The sequence below is a fragment of the Salminus brasiliensis genome, chromosome 1 (genome assembly GCF_030463535.1).
Source record: "Salminus brasiliensis chromosome 1, fSalBra1.hap2, whole genome shotgun sequence".
NCBI classification, from domain to species: Eukaryota; Metazoa; Chordata; class Actinopteri; order Characiformes; family Bryconidae; genus Salminus; species Salminus brasiliensis.
The window spans coordinates 6,685,173-6,705,299 of record NC_132878.1 but is presented as its reverse complement, the minus strand read 5'-3'; the positions used below and the strand labels follow the sequence as shown (position 1 = coordinate 6,705,299).

General features: G+C 41.2%; 1 protein-coding gene across 1 annotated transcript; it reads left to right on the top strand.

Annotated features, from left to right (window-relative positions):
- Window positions 1–2,428: 2,428 nt before the first annotated feature.
- LOC140572248 (PR domain zinc finger protein 12-like) lies at window positions 2,429–15,124 on the top strand. Its single transcript, XM_072692742.1, has 5 exons — window positions 2,429–2,759; window positions 7,443–7,633; window positions 9,633–9,788; window positions 10,568–10,682; window positions 12,189–15,124. The coding sequence occupies exons 1-5, from the start codon at window positions 2,507–2,509 to the stop codon at window positions 12,632–12,634; spliced, it is 1,161 nt and encodes a 386-aa protein (XP_072548843.1). The 5' UTR covers window positions 2,429–2,506; the 3' UTR covers window positions 12,635–15,124.
- The last annotated feature ends 5,003 nt before the right edge of the window (window positions 15,125–20,127 follow it).

The following is a 20,127-nucleotide window of genomic DNA, read 5'->3' as shown; positions in this document are numbered from 1 at the left end:
TGTAAAGCTGTAATTTTGGAGATACATGATTTTTGCACAACAGTGCTAATATATCTGCTGCAATAAAAGGAATATGCATAACTTGAGTGGTCTGGAGAACTTCAGCTGTCTTTTCAATGTGTGAGTTAATGAGCTCTGCTCGTGTGCAGCTGCTGAACTGAAGCCGAGTCTGAAGTGTCTGCAGTGCCTCTGAACTCACCTCAAGTCCTCTAGGCCGTCCACCTTTCTCCTGGTCATTCACATGCCAGCGCAGGGTTGTCAGTCTGTCCTCAGAAGCAGCGTGCAGGATCGATTTTGCAGCACTTTCTGCTCCACACACAGCGGCACTGGAGCTGTGAATAGAACAAAATAAAGATGTTCTTCTACCCCGCTGGAGCATTCAAACACAGCCCAGCAGTGCAGGGAAAAACGGACAGAATCACAGCGCAGAAGAATGGCTGAATGCATACACTGCTAAACACGCTGACACAATGTGAGGGCTTCATACAGACCCCCTATGAATATGAATCCCCTCATAGGAGCGAGAGAACAATGCAGGAAAACGCAGAGCTTTCTTTGGGCAAATTGTTACAGAGACCATACAATTACACCTCTGTATGAGAGGCTGAGGTCAGGGGGAGAAATGTAGGACACTTTCTCAAGGAAGAGAATGAAGATACTAACATTACCACCACTACCACTACTATTACTACTACAACCACTACTACTACCACTATTACTACTACAACCACTACTACCACTACTATTACTACTACTACTACTACCACTACCACTACTACCACTACTACCACTACCACCACTACTACTACCACTATTACTACTACAACCACTACTACCACTACTATTACTACTACTACTACTACCACTACCACTACTATTACTACTACTACCACTATTACTACTACCACTACTACCACTACTATTACTACTACTACTACTACCACTACCACTACTATTACTACTACCACTACTACCACTACTATTACTACTACTACTACTACCACTACCACTACTATTACTACTACCACTACTACCACTACTATTACTACTACTACTACTACCACTACCACTACTATTACTACTACCACTACTACCACTACTACCACTACTATTACTACTACTACCACTACCACTACTATTACTACTACTACTACCACTACTATTCCTACCACTACCACTACTACTATTACTACCACTACCACTACTATTACTACTACTACCACTATTACTACCACCACTACTACCACTACTACTACCACTACTATTACTACTACTACCACTATTACTACTACTACCACTACCACTACTATTACTACTACTACTACTACCACTACCACTACTATTACTACTACTACCACTATTACTACCACCACTACTACCACTACTACTACCACTACTACCACTACTATTACTACTACCACTACTACCACTACTATTACTACCACCACTACTAAGATAAGATAAGATAGTCCTTTATTAGTTCCGCAGTGGGGAAATTCCCAGTGTAACAGCAGAAAGGGATAGCAAGACACTCAGTTACAAAAATTTGGATAAATAACTACCACTACTACTACCACTATTACTACCACCACTACTACTACTACCAATACCACTACTACTATTACTACTACTACTAATAATAATAATAAAATGATTGTAATGAATAAGACCTACATAAAAATATATATATACACACACACATACAGATTTTACTGTTTATAACTTTTTGACATAATTTGAAAATTTCTGATGAATGGACCAACAGTATATATATATATATATACACACACATTCATAAATAATGTAAAAATCTGTAAGCAAATTTTTACTATAAGTATTGTTGATTTTCTAAGTGTAAATAACTGAACCATAAAATTAGTTACAAGGTTTTGTTTGTATATATAAGTACACATACTTGATAACAGATAAAACCTACTTATGGTTCTTTTATCCTATACAGACCTAGGAGCAGATGTAGTGTGTACAGCCCCTGACCTGTAAACATAGACTGATTTTACTTCAAATTAGTAAAAGTAATTTTAATTATTTAACTCAATTTAATTATTTTAACAATGTTCTTTTAAAGGGTTTTTGGTCTCTTTCAGAGACAGATTCAACTGTTGGCCAAGTTGTGCTCTCTCTCTCTTTTCCCCTCCCCTACTCTCTCTCTCTCTCTCTCTCTCTGTCCACACACACACACACACACACACACACACACACACACACATCCTCGCTCGCCCTCCAATCATGGGCTTCCAGAGGGGGCTGTCCCCTCCACAGAGAGTTTCTCTTTCAAAGTGAAACAACTCTGCAGAGGGAGGGCTGAGCCATTAATAACTCATTAGCGAGGGGGGCTGAACCCTGCCCAATATAAGCGCTCCCCCAGCCTGCGAACGGGACACTTACTTTCCACCGGCTCGTCACGTCACAAGGAGCAGGGCTGCCCCCCTTCATTCCCACACGTCCCGTTCCTTCTGCCCGGTGCTGCTCTCCAGAAGCCGTAGCCATGGGGTCGGTGTTGCCGGCTGAAGCGCTCATGATGAAGTCTGGGTTCAAGCCTCAGACTCACTCCCTGTGCGACATCATCACCTCAGACATCCTGCACAGCTTTCTGTATGGACGCTGGAGGAACGTGCTGGGAGAGCATCTGTCAGAGGAGAAACAGCAGCAGCACCACCACCACCACCACCACCACCACCACAGTGTCAGCCCCAAGACTGCCTTCACCGCGGAGGTCCTCGCACAGTCCTTCGCTGGAGGTAGGCTGCCAGTCTATATTCACTCCTATTAACACTCTCTTTTAAATTTGGACCGTTTATGCAAAAGTTTGGGTACCCCTGGTGCAATCTGATGTATTGTTGATTATTTAAGTACGTATAAGTGAACAGAAATACAGAGAAAACACAATTAGATGTGATTTAATTAATTTACTTGTAGTTTTCTGCAATTTTAGATAATTCTAGATATATGTATTTACTGAATTTAACATTTTAGAAAAGATAAAACATGACAAAAAATGTGAGATAACTTTTGTACATCACATTTCATGTTTAAATATGTGAAATTCTGCAAATTAACAGTAATTCTGTATTAAATTGAGCCTCATTACAGAGGAGGTGTATTTATTTTGGCTTAAAATCAAGAATTGCATGTAATTTGACCAGAACACATATGTATATATATATATTTATTTCTAATACATTTCTACAGTCATCTTATATTCCCATCCCATATGTATTTTTATTAAGCCTCATCTTGCATATGTATCTAATATGTGTTCATGCATTTACACTCATTATATATATAACTAATACCCAATCAATCTGGTATCACCCTATATGTACTACGCTTAGTCACATTTACTACTACATCCTACAGCTATTTCTGCTTTATATATATATATATATATATATATATATATATATATATATATATATATAATGGTTTCTACGACTTTTCTTCCTGCATATACACAAATCTATAAGGCTGTTATCTCATCGCCACAGATATTTCTATTATTTCACATCTATATCAATTTCACCCCACATTTCGACCTATTTCTATTATAAAGTGCTATCTTAAGAGGCTCTATTAGAAGCGAATAGATACAGGCGATGTCCAATGATCATAATCACAACAGTACTCTCACTGCACTGCCGATTTTTACATTTAATTGAATAACTACAGTAATTTAAAGGTGAGCACTCCTATTTTACATATGAAAACATTGTAAAAATAAGTTATTTGAATTCAGATTTATATAGGGCTAATTCTGTAGGTAAACCGGCAGTGCTTATGCTTGCCGCAGATGTCGTGTGAAGAATATAACATAAATATCAATAAAATAAAATGTATCTGTTACCTGTCCTGGTGCACCTCAGTGAACTAGACACCTGTGCTGTGTTCATTTTACATGAATAATAATGATAATAATAATTTGCCCTACTACCTACTGCTGTCCCAGGGTCTGGGCTGGGACAGAGGGGACACCGCTGTCCCCCACTGTCCTCAGTTTCTTCCCAAGGTCCCTGTGACTCTGGCATTACTGTTCTCCAGCATTTTCCCACTTTGTCTCCTTTCTTCTCCTCCCATTGAGCTCCTTTAACCCGTTTAGTGCTCTGACCCCCTCCATTTCCAGGCCTGTTAGGCGTGTAACTGCTGCTGACTAAAGAAAGAAGGGCATTAAATTCATTTGGTTAACTTTGTGCTTGACCTGAGAAAAAAGTTTCCACTTAAACTGAGGGGCTAAAGGGGGGGAAGGAGCCCAGCCCTCCCCTCAGCCAACACCCACCTCTTCTTTGAGATGTCCCCTGCTCTTTTTCCATTTTTTTTATCTGGTATTCATCCATCTCTGGACAGTCTCTTTGCCTCTTTTGGCAGCTCCGGGGCCTTTTTCTCCCTTTCTGTGGCCTGAAAAGCTGGCTGTTCCTCCCCTAATGCACCGTGAAGGCTAATGCTACCGCTATTCACGGCGTGGCAGCGAGCTAATCGCCTTGCCGTCTTTCTTTCTCCTTTTTGTTGTTTTTTTTGTTTTCTCGAGAAATTCCAGGGTGCTTTAAACAAGCTCCCGTTTCATTCAGAGCAAATTTATTGCTACAAAGTCCTTAAAAAGGATAATGAATTTGGAATTAGCCGCTCCTTTTCCAGCGGAGTCATGAATATCTTTGGGGAGCCGGAACAAATCGCTGGACGGGCGGTGGCTATATAGCTAATGCAGGGCCGTTTAACCTCTCCCAGGTCTCATTCGCCGTCGCGAAGAATAATAATAATGGCGATAATAACAATAATAAAAAAGAGAAGCCTTAAATGCTTTGATTGTGACATTTAAGAAAGGCAAGTGTCACTCTTTAAGCCCTTGAACGAATCTGACTGTGCGGAGCTTTCCCTCCCAGGCTTTCACCTCCGTTTTAGCCCGTAAATTGAATTTAGCACGGGGAAATTAGCCTGTATCTAGCTAATATTTCGTGACCAGCATTAAAACGAGAGAAACGAGAGAAACGAGAGAAACTCTCATTTGCATTTCAGATAAATGGACACGTCTGGGTTTAGTTTCCTGGGCTGAACTAGCGCAGCGTGGCGCTATGTGTCTACTATCAGTGCAGCTCAGGCTAATCAAGCCAAATTAATCACAATAAATAATTAATATTTCACCTTCCCGAAACGATATTCCAGTATTAGTCTTAATCTTAATCTTGTCTTGATGTAAAAGTTAAAATAAGGGTTTTTAGGGAACCAGTAGCGGTTCTTCTGTCGTGTTCCTCAAAGATCCCCTATTATTAAGAGTGCAGGTGCTGCTAGCTAATGTGGCTAAGTCGTTGTACTGTGTTTTATTTAAGCAATAAAGGCAAACCTAAACAAAAACACCCCCCAAAAATATATTTTAATATCAGTAGATTTTAATTAAATTAAATTAAATTAAATTAGAGTTTATTTTCATTGAGAAAGTACAAGTTCAAGAACGAGCTAATGCAGTTAGCATCATCCAGAAGTGCAAAACAGCGATCACAAAAATATAGTTATCTAGTACAGTTTATGTAGAAATCGACAAGGAGAACCATTTAAAGGCTTAAAGAACCTTTAACTTCATGTAAAAGTTAAAATAAGGGGTTTTTAGGGAACCAGTAGCGGTTCTTCTGTCGTGTTTTTAAAGATCCCCTATTATTAAGAGTGCAGGTGCTGCTAGCTAATGTGGCTAAGTCGTTGTACTGTGTTTTATTTAAGCAATGAAGGCAAACCTAAACAAAAACAGATTTTAATTAATTAAATTAAATTAAATTAAATTAAATTAGACTTTACTGTCATTAAGAAAGTACAAGTTCAAGAATGAGCTAATACTGTTAGCTAGCTAGCGTCATCCAGAAGTGCAAAACAGCGATCACAAAAATATAGTTATCTAGTACAGTTTATGTAGAAATCGACAAGGAGAACCATTTAAAGGCTTAAAGAACCTTTAACTTCAACCTTTAACTTTTAGGGAACCAGTAGCGGTTCTTCTGTCGTGTTTTTAAAGATCCCCTATTATTAAGAGTGCAGGTGCTGCTAGCTAATGTGGCTAAGTCGTTGTACTGTGTTTTATTTAAGCAATGAAGGCAAACCTAAACCAAAAACACCCCAAAAATATATTTTAATATCAGTAGATTTTAATTAATTAAATTAAATTAAATTAGACTTTACTGTCATTGAGAAAGTACAAGTTCAAGAACGAGCTAATGCAGTTAGCATCATCCAGAAGTGCAAACAGCGATCACAAAAATATCTTTATTATTATTATTATATTATAAGTTATCTAGTTCTGTTTATGTAGAAATCGACAAGGAGAACCATTTAAAGGCTTAAAGAACCTTTAACTTCATGTAAAAGTTAAAATAAGGGGTTTTTAGGGAACCAGTAGCGGTTCTTCTGTCGTGTTCCTCAAAGAACCCTTGGTAGCTCCTTTATTTGTAAGAGGGCAGGCAGTGCTAGCTAATGTAGCTAATTTAATATCAATAGATTTTAATTAATTAGATTAGATTAGAGTTTATTTTCATTGAGAAAGAACAAGTTGAAGAACAAGCTAATATAGCTAATACTGTTAGCATCAGCCAGAAGTGCAAAACAGCGATCACAAAATTATAGTTATCTAGTACTGTTTGTGTAGAAATCGAGGTTATGTAGAATTAAAGGCTTAAAGAACCTTTCACTCGATGGAAAAGTGCTTTACCAGTTAAATAACCTGTTGCAGCTTTATTTTATTACTTTAAGAGTGAACCTAATTAAAGTGGTTACACTATACATTATTATTTTGTTTTATTTTGTGCATGTAAGACAGACCAAACCAAACAACAAACCCAGAAAATCTAGATAATTAATCCAGTTAATTTTACAAAAAAATATTTCCAACTTATTTATTCAGTCTAGATAAGATTAGATTAGCAACACGAGCAAAGGGTGGTAATAGAGGTGGTACACAGGGTTCTTTGAGTGATTCCATAGAAGAACCATTTTTGTAAGAGAGTGAGTGTGAAGAGCCTTTTTAAGGCTTAAAGGACAACCTTCACTTTATGTAAAGGCTCTTTACCAATTTAAAGATTCCTCACCCTCATAAAAAGTGGTTCTTCTACGGTATCACTCAATAGCTTTTTTGGGACATATTTGGGATGTTTAAAAAAGCCGAAATTGTGAGTTTTAATAGTTGAGTTTTAGTGTTATAATCATGTGTGTTTTGTAGCTATTGTATTGTTTTTATAGATTTGTTCATATAAAAAATGTATATAGTATTAAAACATGAAATGGCATGAAATAATCGTGTGAAGAGTCTAATCATATTTGCTATGGTATGTAATCAAACCATAATATGTTATAAGTATATATAAGTTTTTGTGTGAAAGTCAAGATATGCAATAATCGACGCAAATCTCGTCTTTGGGCTCGTGTTCATGGTTGTTGTGTTTTGTCTCTTGCAGAAGTGCAGAAGTTGTCCAGCCTGGTGTTGCCCAGTGAGGTGATCATCGCTCAGAGCTCCATCCCCGGCGAGGGTCTGGGCATTTTCTCCAAAGCGTGGATTAAAGCAGGCACAGAAATGGGCCCGTTCACCGGCCGCCTCGTCTCTCCCGAACATGTGGACCTGCTGAAGAACAACAACCTCATGTGGGAGGTGAGCAACCACCATAAACAGCTCCATAAACCCAGTTCTCAGAGCAAGGCGGTCTATGGGGACCTTTAATTTAATTCTTTAATTTCTCAAAGAATCTTGTAGTGCTTCTGAACAATTACTAGGCTTGTAGATTCATACAGGATAGCATGCAAGTGTCACTGTAGGACAATATTACATATTAAAAGGAGGTGAAATAGTTAAAATATTAGCATTTTGATGATATTATAAATAAGCTAGTATTAGACGATAATTTTATATAGGGAGATCTGATGAAATTAGACTGATTTGATCTGATATCAGAATCAGCCTATAATTCCCACATCCATCCCTACCTTTATTAGAGAAATGTTGTTGTGTATTCACTTTAGTAAAAAGGTGCTTAATGCTTGCTTGAGTCGTTAATTCGTTGAATTTATAAAACTGCAGAATAACCATGAACTTAAATGTTCTTTATGGAATTTGTGAAATTTAAGGCTTTATTTTAAGGTTCTTCACACTTAATCAGGTTGTTTATAAAATTTAAAACTAATTTATAAAGGTCTTTGGAAGAACTTTCCATTAGAAAGTTATTTGGGAACCAAAAGTGGTTATAATATGGAATCTGTCAAGAGAACGAGGGGTTATTTTACAAAATTGGTCATGTTTATAAAAATGTACGGAAGGTTCTTGCACTTACTTTTGAGTCATTGATTTATCTCATTGATAAAAGTCTGCAGAAGAACTGTCCACTGAAAGGTTCTTTAAGGTTTAATGTTCTGAAAGGTTAAAAAAGTGCTTATTGTGTGGAATAATAAACCTTTTATAAGGCTTTATTTTTAAGGTTCTTCTCACTTAATTGAGTCGTTGGCAAAAAATTGTCTTTTTTCTAAAAACCTGCGGAAGAACCTACAAGGTGGAAAAAGTGGTTATTGTGTGGACTTCATTTTTAAGGTTCATAACAATAAGGTTCGTTATATAAAATCTGCAGAAGAACTGTCCACTAAAAGGTTCTTTAGGGAACCAAAACTATGGAATTGCTCCAAAGAACCCATTTAAAGCCTTTCTTTTTTTAAGGTCTTTAATTCATCTCATTAATAAAGATCTACAAAAGAATTGTCCATTGAAAGGTTTTTTAGGGAACCAAAAGTGGTTCTTGTGTGGAATCGCTCTAGAGAACCCCTTTTTAAGCTTTTATTGTTAAGAGTTTTGTTTAAAGACTTAGTGTTGGAGCCGGTTTCTATAAAATCATATTTTTAAGAACTAAATTAATAGTATATAATAGATTCAAGATTGAAGCGTTTATTGCCATGTGCACAGCAGAACAAGCAGTTACACTGTACAATGAAATTCTTACTTTGCAGTTCCTCCACTTACCGACATAATTAAATAACTTAATAAATTAAATTAAATATCAAATTAAAAAGAGTGAAACAGAATAATTATAATAAAAAAATAAAAACAAACAAAATTATATATATTTATATATACACTAAGTACACGTACAAGTAACGCTAAGTAAAACAAAACCACTAAGGAAAGAAAGTACAGTATGGATACATGTGCAAGTTGTACAGTTAAACACAAGATTTACATTTAATGTAAGTTAATTAAATGTAATTAAATTAAAATAAAGTAAAAAAAAATAACATTGAAAAAACAGAATATTTACATTGTCCAAATATATTTAATAATATCATATAAACATGGCAGCTGGATTACTGGACACTGTGTAAAAACTGTTATCCAGGTATGGATTGGTGAAGAAGAGTGATCTCGTTCATCTGAGCCAAAGGTTTACGTCTTAATAACTGAAGATTTTATGTGACTTAAATATAAAGAGTTCTTTAGCTTGTATAACAGCTATGGTGTCGTCCGAAGCTAAAGGAGTCCAGAGTTTGACTAAGCTGGTAAAGGAAGGCATGTTAGATGTTGTCCATAACGCTCTTTATACTAATATGCTCTTTAGAGACAACCTTGCTTGTGGCGCTGACCATGATGTTGCTCCTCTGCATGCTTCCAGGTGTTCAATGAAGATGGAACTGTCCGCTGCTTCATCGACGCCAGTCAGGAAGACCAGCGCAGCTGGATGACCTACATCAAGTGTGCTCGCAACGAGCAGGAGCAGAACCTGGAGGTGGTGCAGATCGGCAGCAGCATCTTCTACAAGGCTGTGGAGGTAAAAGTGACAATATAATGCACTGAGTGCATCAGACAGTTTATTAATAAACACCTACATGATATGGACAAAAGTATTGGGACACCTGCTCATTCATTGCTCCTTCTGAAATGAAGGGTGTTAAAAAAGTCTATCCTGCTTTTGTTGGAGTAACTGTCTCTCTACTGTCCAGGGAAGGCTAGCTACATCAGAATTTTGGATGATCACCACCCCACCGTATCCTAAAAGTATTGGATGGAGCTGCTCCACCCATCAGTCAAGAGAAAACAGTTCTTCCACAGCTCAGTGCTGGGGGGCTTTATACCCCTCTAGCCCACGGCTGGCATTAGGCAGCATGGTGCCCATAGGTTCATGTTGATCTGCTCCAGAGAGTCCTACTCTATTGGCAGTACTTCTCTACCGTGTGAGTGTGGACATGTCCAAATGTTTGTGGACAACCTTTCTAGTAAATGCATTCAGCTACTTGAAGTTGCAGCCATTGCTGACAAAGATGTGCAAATGCACCATTCCTAATAAAGCCCCATAGCAGTGAGCTGAGGAGCAGTGGAAGAACTGTATTCTCTGGAATGATGGATGAGTTGGGGAGTTGGGCTAGTAGAAAGCAACATCCAGAAGTTACTCCAAAAGAAGCAGGATGAGCACCAGGTTTCAAAATTCTGAGTTTTTACTACTGGAAGGGAGAACTACTGAGGCAAATGAACTGTTATATAAATATAAATATTTGCAGTGTTGTGTATTACTGGGAACTGATCTCAGATTTTGCTTTTGTTTCGATTTAGACAATTCCTCCTGACCAGGAGCTGCTCGTTTGGTATGGAAATTCCCACAACACTTTCCTGGGTATTCCCGGTGTTCCAGGTACCGAGGAAGAGCAACAGAAAAAGAACAGAAATGGTGAGTGTACTCAGAAATATGACCCTGTATGGGAGACTTATGCTATATTTTCGGTCTTTCTCTATCTGACTGAATAGAAATACACTATATGTCCAAATGTAGTGCTGGGAAGTACTGCCAATAGAATAGGACTCAACATGATGAACCTATTGGCACCATGCTGCCTAATGCCAGGCATGGGCTAGAGGGGTTTAAAGCCCCCCAGCATTGAGATGAGATGGAGCAGTGGACAAACTGTGTTCTCTGTGATACTCTCAATACTTTTGAGTTGGGGATGATGAGGTGGGGTGGTGATCGTCATCCAACATCCTGACCTCACTAACGCTCTTGTTGCTGAATGCAGTCAAATCCTCACAGCAATGCTGCCCCGAAATCTAGTAGAAAGCCTTCTTTCCTGGACAGTAGAGACAGTTACTCCAACAAAAGCAGGATAAACTCTTTTCAGTAAATGAGCAGGTGTCCCAATACTTTTGTCCATATCGTGTATATAGTGTAATTTTATTTGCGTAAAATTTGCACACTCTGCATGTGTGTGTGGGAAGGTACGTGTAGAATGTTCTGCCCAGCTCCTGTATGTGTGTGTGCTGAGCTGATAATAGTCGGGGTCTTTTGGGGGAATTATACTCATTAGGCTTTTTTTTCCCCAGATCTGCATTAATTACATAATTGCTCTGCTTTTGTGCTTTTGTTGACACTGTGTGACAGAAAGAGATCGTTATCTCACAAATCCCTAAGCAAGCACGCCCCCTAGTGGTGATCGGTGGCACTGTGGCCCCCTCAGGTGTTCAGTGCTTTAGAGTCAGTCAGTCAGCTCTGGTGTAGTCATTCTAGTATACGGATTAAGTATTATGGCTGTGAAAGAACCACCCACTTTAGAGAACCAGAGGTGGTCCTTCTATGCTAAAGAAATATTTGGTGGCTTTTAATTTTTAAGTTTTTGTGAAAGCCTTAGTGAAAGAGCAGGATTCTGTAAAAATCAGACCCTAGATCAGAAAGACAAACAGACAGAGAGACACAGTTAGTGCAATAAAGTAGAAAACATAAATACAAGGTTTCCTAAAGGTTACTAAATAAACCCCCGTCTCTCTCTCTCTATATATATATATTAATATTTATATATTTTATATTTTTATATTGAAAACTATGTTTTAAATATAAGGAGGCTGTCTCTGCCCATTCAAGTCATATTAACATGCCCAATTGGGGTTATTGATAACAGGGTTGTGGGTGCGATACCCAGATTTGCTAAGCTGTTGGGCCATTGAGCCCTTGAGCAAGGCCCTTAACCCTCTGCTCCAGTTTTGTCCATGGGTTTCATGTTGGCCCCACATATGGATGTCCACTAGGGTCAGTGATGGGACCAGGCGGGGTTAAACATGGTCCCCATCTGGGTTGTATGTTTGCTGTCATGTACTGATATAATGTATAATTAAATAATTAATGATCTGTAGCACCAAAGACAAACTCTAAAGATTTTCAACCTGTGTCTTTTCTCCCTCCTCCCAGATGACCTCCACTCATGTGAAAGCGCCTCCCCTTCCTCCACCTCTTCTTCCTCCTCCTGCTCCTCCTCCTCCTCTGCGGCCAGTCGGATGCGCTGCGTCATCTGCCACCGTGGCTTCAACTCGCGCAGCAACCTGCGCTCCCACATGCGCATCCACACGCTCGACAAGCCCTTCGTGTGCCGCTTCTGCAACCGCCGCTTCAGCCAGTCGTCCACGCTGCGTAACCACGTGCGCCTGCACACGGGCGAGCGCCCCTACAAGTGCCACGTCTGCCAGAGCGCCTACTCACAGCTTGCTGGGCTGCGAGCGCACCAGAAGAGCGCCAGGCACCGGCCGGCCAACCCTGAGGCCGGCCAGCCCTCGCCTCCGCCCGCACAGATGACGGCCATGGCCTCAATGGCCCAGCAGGTGCCGCTGGTGCACCACATAGCCACCATGGTGCTCTGAGGAGCGCAGTCATGTGGCTGGACGCTGGAACAAAGGTTGCACTTTAATCGCTCACCAAAATGTGGTGAGTTGGTCTACGAGTCTGATTTAGACCAGGTTCACATTAGTCTTATTGCTCCATCTCTGTAGGCTTCATATTCCTGATCCATAACTATTGAGGTGGTAGAAACCAGTAGCGCAGTGCATACTGCCATACTTATGGTTAATGTTTGGGCTTTCGTTACCATATTTGATGCAGCATTATGCGAAAATTTGTATTTTCTGCTCCTGGGCTCCCCCCACAGGTGAAGAGTGTAATTCACTTTTACTCCACTGCAGTAAATACAAATCACGCTTTGAGCGCCCCCTCATGGACAGGCAGCTGTACACATGCATTTCTGGACAGGCTGAGAGCTTCAGAAGCAGCATCTGGAGGCAGAGAAGCATGTGGACTGAGGCGGTAGAGTAATACTACAGGGTTTTACTGGATACTACAGGATTTTATCTAATATAATAAATATTATATAATATCTGCTCCATAGTGCAGTAGCAGCAGCATTCTCCCTGTTACAGTCAGTGGAGCATCAGCATGATCCTGAAGCTGATATTTAGGTACAAATGTTTACTTACATAATGTTGCTTTAACATTTGCTGTTAAGGGGGAGGTCCAGTAAATTTGTTTAAATTCTAAATAATTTAAAGTTTAAGATGTAAACACACAGTCAGAGTGGGGTTTGGTGTGAAATGGTCCATTTTTGATAAACTTACTAACTCACACGTTCATCGTATATTGTATAACATCTGTTATTTACATCGTGTCAGAAATGCATGATGACTGGACCAATAGAAATGCCCCATATGACTTCCATTGAGAGTTCAGACGGTTTTGGAGATTATTCACTAAACAAAACCACCAATGAACCTTAACACACGTCTTCTGAGTTTCATATGTAATGTTGATGGCGGTGAAGACCAGAAAGGAAGATATCTTTGGGGACTACTTTGCCTTATAACACCTTGCACATACCCTTCCACCATGAATAGGTGTTTAAAACATACATTTTTACATTTAAAGCCACAACCTTCTCAAATATGCCCTAAAACAATGTCTTAGACCTGTTTCTAAGCACTTTCTAAGCAACTCTTTCTGTGAGGAAGCTCTTCAGACGTCTGCTTCCATTCTCCACCACTGTGAACAACTCTGACTGGAGAATTTTCTCTAGAGCAGAGCATTTCACACCAAACCCACCCAGCCTGACTTTGTTGACACATGAACACTGACACATGAATTACTTCCTCTTACAGTTTCCTCCCATATGACCATGTGCTGACGGTATGGCCCGCACTCGCAAAACCCGGCACTGATCAGTTAAGCTTGTCACGTGAACGCAGCCTTAATCACGATCAGGATTCTGGAAGATCTCGCAGTGTGTTGTGGTCATGCTCTGTATCGGTCAGGTATTGAATAATGTGTTATTTTCTTGCTGACAGAGACGTAATAGTAACTTAAAGGGCCCTTATCTGACATTTATCCTGTTTATTAATGTTTTCCGAAAGACCACCTGTGACATTTGTGTGGTTTTTATGTGCCAAAATTGTCCTAATTCATCTGTACTCGACCTTTTTCCACCTGCCCAGCCTCTCAGAAAGACGTAGAATTAAACAATTACTGCTCCAAAGCTCAAAACATTATTTTTATCTTTTATATTTTTGACATTTTGACAGTGATTGTTGTATGATTTGTCAAACAAAAGCCATTTAGGCTGATTAATGACACTTGCTGTTTTAAGCCCGCCTAGTGCGCCCCCTAGAGGTTGACAAAGTCAGTTCTGCTGTGCTTATAACTTAACCTTAACTGGATGATTTTTTCTTCCAAATTATGTTGCAGTGGGTGTCGGCCCTCTGAATGTTGACGCTCCCACTCGTTGCCACAGCGACATCCATCTGGTCGCCTCCATCCACTCGTTATTGTCCCCTGACATGCATTTTTCAAATACACCTATATTATCGAGATTGATCTACTCTTTCTCAGACTGATGTATGTAAATTACCTGATTCTGATTGGCTGCCATGTATTGTCTCCTACAAACAGCAGTGCAGGCTGAATGGGCGGGGCTAAACTCGACCTTGTTTCCGTATATGGACTTTCTGAATGGGAGAGTGCGCAGGGCTCAGTTGTCCATGATACGGGCCCTTTAAGTGCGACCAGCCGGCCTTCTCAGATATAGGTACACTGTGGATGAACATGCAGCTCCTGCATAAAATAAACATACTCTCTCACTTAATGCCTTAAAACAGAGCTGGGATCAGTGAGAAACACACCCGCGTCCTTTCTGTACGTGGTAATGCGCCGTCCAGATGTTTCCTGGTCATTTTTTCCTCCATGCTTTTTTCTGTCAGAGAGAAATGGGAGTGTAAATCAGTGTAAATAATGTGAATATGCTGTGAATATGTCTCAGAGATGTGCTACAAGATGCTGTACAGTTGCTGTACATGGACACGATTCATCACACGGACCCTGTGAGATGCGAGAGTTCAGGCAGTCATCAGGTGTCTGATGTAAATATGTCTGGATGTTTTCTTTATTGTTAATAAAAGTCGCTGAGTCTAATTCATGCTTCATGCTTATTGACGTCCTTATTGAATTTCACTGACCTGCTGAGTGACCTGCTGAGTGAGCGAGTGACTGGCGGACCTGGTTGGTTGAAATGTGCATGAGCCAGAACTAGAAGAGGCCTTTTCTCGTACTGATGGTCTGAGGACTACATTGAGCCACAAAGCTCACTAGTATCTGAGAGGAGTGGTACTGTGGCCACTGCCGGCCTCGTCCAGCATCGCTACTGTGGCAACTGGCGGCCTCGCCTAGCATCACTATCCCGGCATTAGTCCCAAGCCATGTTGATGAGGTCCTGGGCCCTTCACATCTAAACACTAGTAAATATGCGGTCCACATCTTAAGGCTCTGAGGGCGAGGCTCGAGTCCTTTACCAAGCCGGGTCACAGGAAATGCTACAGGAAATAAATAATAAAGGTCATTTTATGCAGAACAGAACGTTTTCCACCCTAAAGGGCAGATATTTTGGTCCCAAACTGCCATTGATGAATCCTTGCAGCCAACAGGGATCCGGGAAACCCTAGGCTTGCTTGTTTTTTCTTCCTGACAATACCAAGATAGAGATTTTCTACCTCTTTATTTTTGGCAAACTTTTGTCACCCCTCGTCAAATGACAGGGTTTGTTGGTGTTTTTCTGCACATCTAAGCCACAATTTCTATTTATTTGCTGAATTTTACATACACTAAATGGACAGAAGTATTGGGACACCTGCTCATTCATTGCTTCTTCTGAAACTAAGAGCATTAAAAAGAGTTGATCCTGCTTTTGTTGGAGTAACTGTCTCTACTGTCCAGGAAGGAAGGCTTTCTACTAGATTTTGGAGCAGCATTGCTGTGAGGATTTGATTGCGTTCAGCAACAAGAGCGCTAGTGAGGTCAGGATGTTGGATGATCACCAACCCATCCCAAAAGTACTGGGATGGAGCACCATTATCATTCCAGAAAACATTTCTCCACTGTTTCACAGTTCAGTGCTGGGGGGCTTTATACCCCTCTACAGCCCACGCCTGGCATTATGCAGCATGGTGCCAATATCTTCATGTTTGTTTATCTGCCCCAGAGAGTCCTATTCTATTGGCAGTACTTCTCCACAGGGACTAGACAAGCTCTGTGTGTCCATTTGCACATCAGCACTTCATTAGGATGGGTGTCCACAAACATTTGGACATGTAATGTATGTTAAATTAAGACCAGTGGTGCCCAAACGTTTGCATACAACTGTATGTAAGTGTAAGCTGGCAGGAGTTCAGACAGTAAATGAGTGGGAAACCAGTTAAGCAGGGATGTGACCCTTTTAACGGGATATCAGCACTCTCAGTCTTCAGCATCTCGACTCTACAGGAGAAGGAAAAAAACGTCCCAACTTTCAATGGAAGTCAGTGGGGAAAGATTTGATTCCTGGTCATTTTGGAGCATTTCTATTGGTCCAACCATCATGAAATTGGGACACAATGAAAAGAACAACTGCCAGATTCACGTTCTGTCGTAAAGTGAAGAAAAAAAGGCAAAAATGGACATGCAAGGTTTTTGCCTGACAGTGGTGATATATACATCATACTTTGAGAAGAATACTGGACATTTAGACTAGTTGAAGGCATGCAAGCTCCAGGGGGCAGTTGTGGCTCAGTGGTTAACGCTCCGGGCTGTGGGTTCGATACCCGGGCTCGGCAAGCTGCTACTGTTGAGCAAGGCCCTTCACCCTCTCTGCTCCCCGGGCGCTGGAATTGGCTGCCCACTGCTCTGGGTGTGTGTGCTCACACTGCCCCTAGTTCACTAGTGTATGTGTGTGTGTTCACTACCAGAGATGGGTCAAATGCAGAGGACATTGCTGTACATAGTACAGTGACAGATACCTGCACCTTTACCTTAACAGAGCTCCCTTTATAGAATTGGGCATCTCTCAAGCTGCAGTTGCAGTCCTACTCCACTAGGTGGCATCAGAGGCTCAAAAGATAAGACATTCCCTTATTAGTCCCACAGTGGGGAAATACACAGTGCCACAGCAGCAAAGGGATAGCAAGGCTTTCCTCTCTGTGTGTGTAGAGTGTAAGTGTGTGTGTGTGTGTGTGTGTGTGTGTGGTCCGCTGGGAGCAGTGCTGGTTGTAGAGTCTTGGAAGGAAGGACCTGCGATGCCGCTCCTTCACACACTTGGGGTGAAGCGGCCTGTGGCTGAAGGAGCTGCCCAGTGCTGCTAGGGTCTCATGCATGGGCTAGGAGCTGTTCTCCAGCATGGACACCAGCTTGGCTCCCGGCCTCCTGTCTCCCACCACCTGCACTGGGTCTAAAAGGCTTCCAGGACAGAATTCCTGGTTATGCTGCTCTGAAGCAGGGAACTGCTCATTGTAACACCTATTATTGACCACTGAGTGGCAGCAGTGAGTGATCTATCAACGTACACACATTGTCCAAATGTTTGTGGACACCTCCTCTACTGAATATGTTCAGCTTATTTTGAGTTGCACCTATTGCTGACACAGATGTGCAAATGCACAACACAGAGCTTGTCTCGTCCCTGTAGAGAAAGAAGTACTGCCAATAGAATAGGACTCTCTGGAGCAGGTCAACAAACATGAATCTATTGCTACCATGCTGCCTAATGCCAGGTGTGGGCTAGAGGGGTATAAAGCCCCCCAGTATTGAGCTGTGGAGCAGTGGAACTAACTGTGTTCTCTGGAATGATGGATGGTGGTGCTCTATCCAGTACTTTTAGGATGAGGTGGGGGGTCATCTAACATCCTGGACTTCACTGACACTCTTGTTGCTGAATGCAATCAAATCCTCACAGCAAGGGACTTCAAACTGTCTTCCCTGGACAGTAGAGACATTTACTGCAACACAATCAGAAATCAGGAAAACAAAATCAGAAAATCAAAAACTGATTTTGGAAGAAGCAGTGGATGAGCAGTGTCCCAATACTTTTGTCCATATATTGTGTATGTACCAAACCACTTTTTGGTTCAACGATGAGTTACACAATGATCAGTTTTTCAGGCTAGACTGTGCACATGTAACCATGTCTTCTGTAAGGGTGTGTGTATATGTGTGTGTGTGTGTGTGTGTGTCTGTGTGTTCTTTTAAAAGTGGGGCAGGAATGGGAAAGAAAGTGGTTTAAGAGAGGTGAGTCAGAGATGCCCTTGGTGACGAAGATGATGTTCTTTCTCTTTGTAAACTTTGCCCACACAAAGTCGTAGCTCTGCATGTTTACATGAAAAGTCCTGAACTCCAAAAGTATGTGGACAGTATCAGTTTCTTCTGGTTTTGGACATCTACAATACCAGTAGCACACAATGCACTCAGGTTTCCTCATATGCAAATATTCCTCCTCATTCCTGTAAACCTCTGTAAACCCATAGTGCCGTTCAACCCCTCGAGCCCTAGGTTGAGTATCGCATTATTAATCCCAGTGCAGAAACTACTGTAGATTAATTTGGTAGCCTTTGGTAGCCTACCTTGTGGAGTCCCACAGGGTTCTATTGTGGGGCCTATTAAAATGATGCTAAGTCATTATAAGAGTGACGGAAGTGTGGGCTTACATACAGGGTCTTAGGGGGTAACGAGCCTGCGTTGCATTAAGTGAGGTGCTATGTTTGGAGTTCAGTCTTTTCTCAAAGGCAAGAACACGGTTGTGTCTGGTCACAGTAGTTCACGGCTCTCTTACAGATGAAGGTGCTACCTGCTTGTGAAGGAGCTGCAGTGAGTGTGAAGAACCTTTTCACCTGATGTAAAGGTACCTTTACCCCCCAGGCAACAAACTACTGTTTTCACAGGCATGTCTCCATACAATAAAGCGAGGGGTTGAAGTGGGTTTGACATTTCAGCCTGGGGGTGGAGCAATCCTTTCAGGAACCAAAGTCACATGGGAAGCAAAGCCAGCAGTTAGTTAGTTTAGTTAGTTATTATTTATTTATTTCATCATTTTTAATTCAAATAACTTGCTAAATAAAACTATATAAATGTGCATGAAGGCCAATAATTAACTATTTAAAGACATCTTTTGTTTTCATTTACTTACAAAAACACTTTTTTTCATTTGTTGCCTCAGGACATTATTCTGCAGTCAGACCACGTTTATTTATTAATTTGTACAATTTTAACAGATTTTTCGCCCATTTCCTCCCTAATTTGGACCACCTATTACCCAACCCGTACCCCATACTCTCCCCTCCATCGCACGCAACGCCCCAGACACAACTGCCGCCCATGCAACACCGCCGGCAAGCCAACCAACGCACCTGGAGGGAAGCACTGCATACCCGGCTTCAACGCACTGGCCTGCAGACGCCAGTGATGTGGGGGGAGAGCGCCATCTACCCACCCTGGAGAGAGCAAGGCCAATTGTGCTCTCTCAGGACCTAGCAGCATGACCGGGGTTCGAACCAGCGATCCTCTGATCGTAGTGACCATCGTACCTTGGCTTTTTGAAGGAACCCTAGAACCCTAAATGTTGTGTTTTATTGAATGTTCTTGTCTCCACCCGTATTATTCACACACAGCGCAGATCACTGGCACACTGTGTCCCTCTGCATCCTGACTCCTCGGCCTTTTAATTGTCTGTAATTGTTTGTGCGGTTGTGTTGTGCTCTGAGGCCGACTGCATGAAGAAGCTCGTTAATGCGAGCGAGCTATTCCTGCAGCGGCCTACTGTACCACCTCTGTAGAGGTCCTAATCAACACGCCTTTAAACACGCCAGGCTGCTCATCACCTCAGGTCAAACCACAAATGCACAGTGATGGAATAATCACCAATCAGTGCGGTGATGTTCCAGCCCGAACCTTCCAGTAAAGCTTTTGAGGAGTGAAGCTCCAGTAAAAGCGCTGAAGTGACGCAGAGCGCTGCCTTCTGGAATCAGTATGAGTTATTTAGACACAGGTTATGAATATTGAGATTAATTAGAATAAC

What these genes read in the sequence shown, in the direction of transcription:
- LOC140572248 (XM_072692742.1), top strand. Translation starts at nt 2,507, where the DNA reads ATGGGGTCGGTGTTGCCGGCTGAAGCGCTCATGATGAAGTCTGGGTTC. An exon ending in CGCACAGTCCTTCGCTGGAG is followed by an intron (nt 2,760 to 7,442) that starts GTAGGCTGCCAG and finishes TGTCTCTTGCAG; the next exon opens with AAGTGCAGAAGTTGTCCAGC. An exon ending in TCTTCTACAAGGCTGTGGAG is followed by an intron (nt 9,789 to 10,567) that starts GTAAAAGTGACA and finishes GTTTCGATTTAG; the next exon opens with ACAATTCCTCCTGACCAGGA.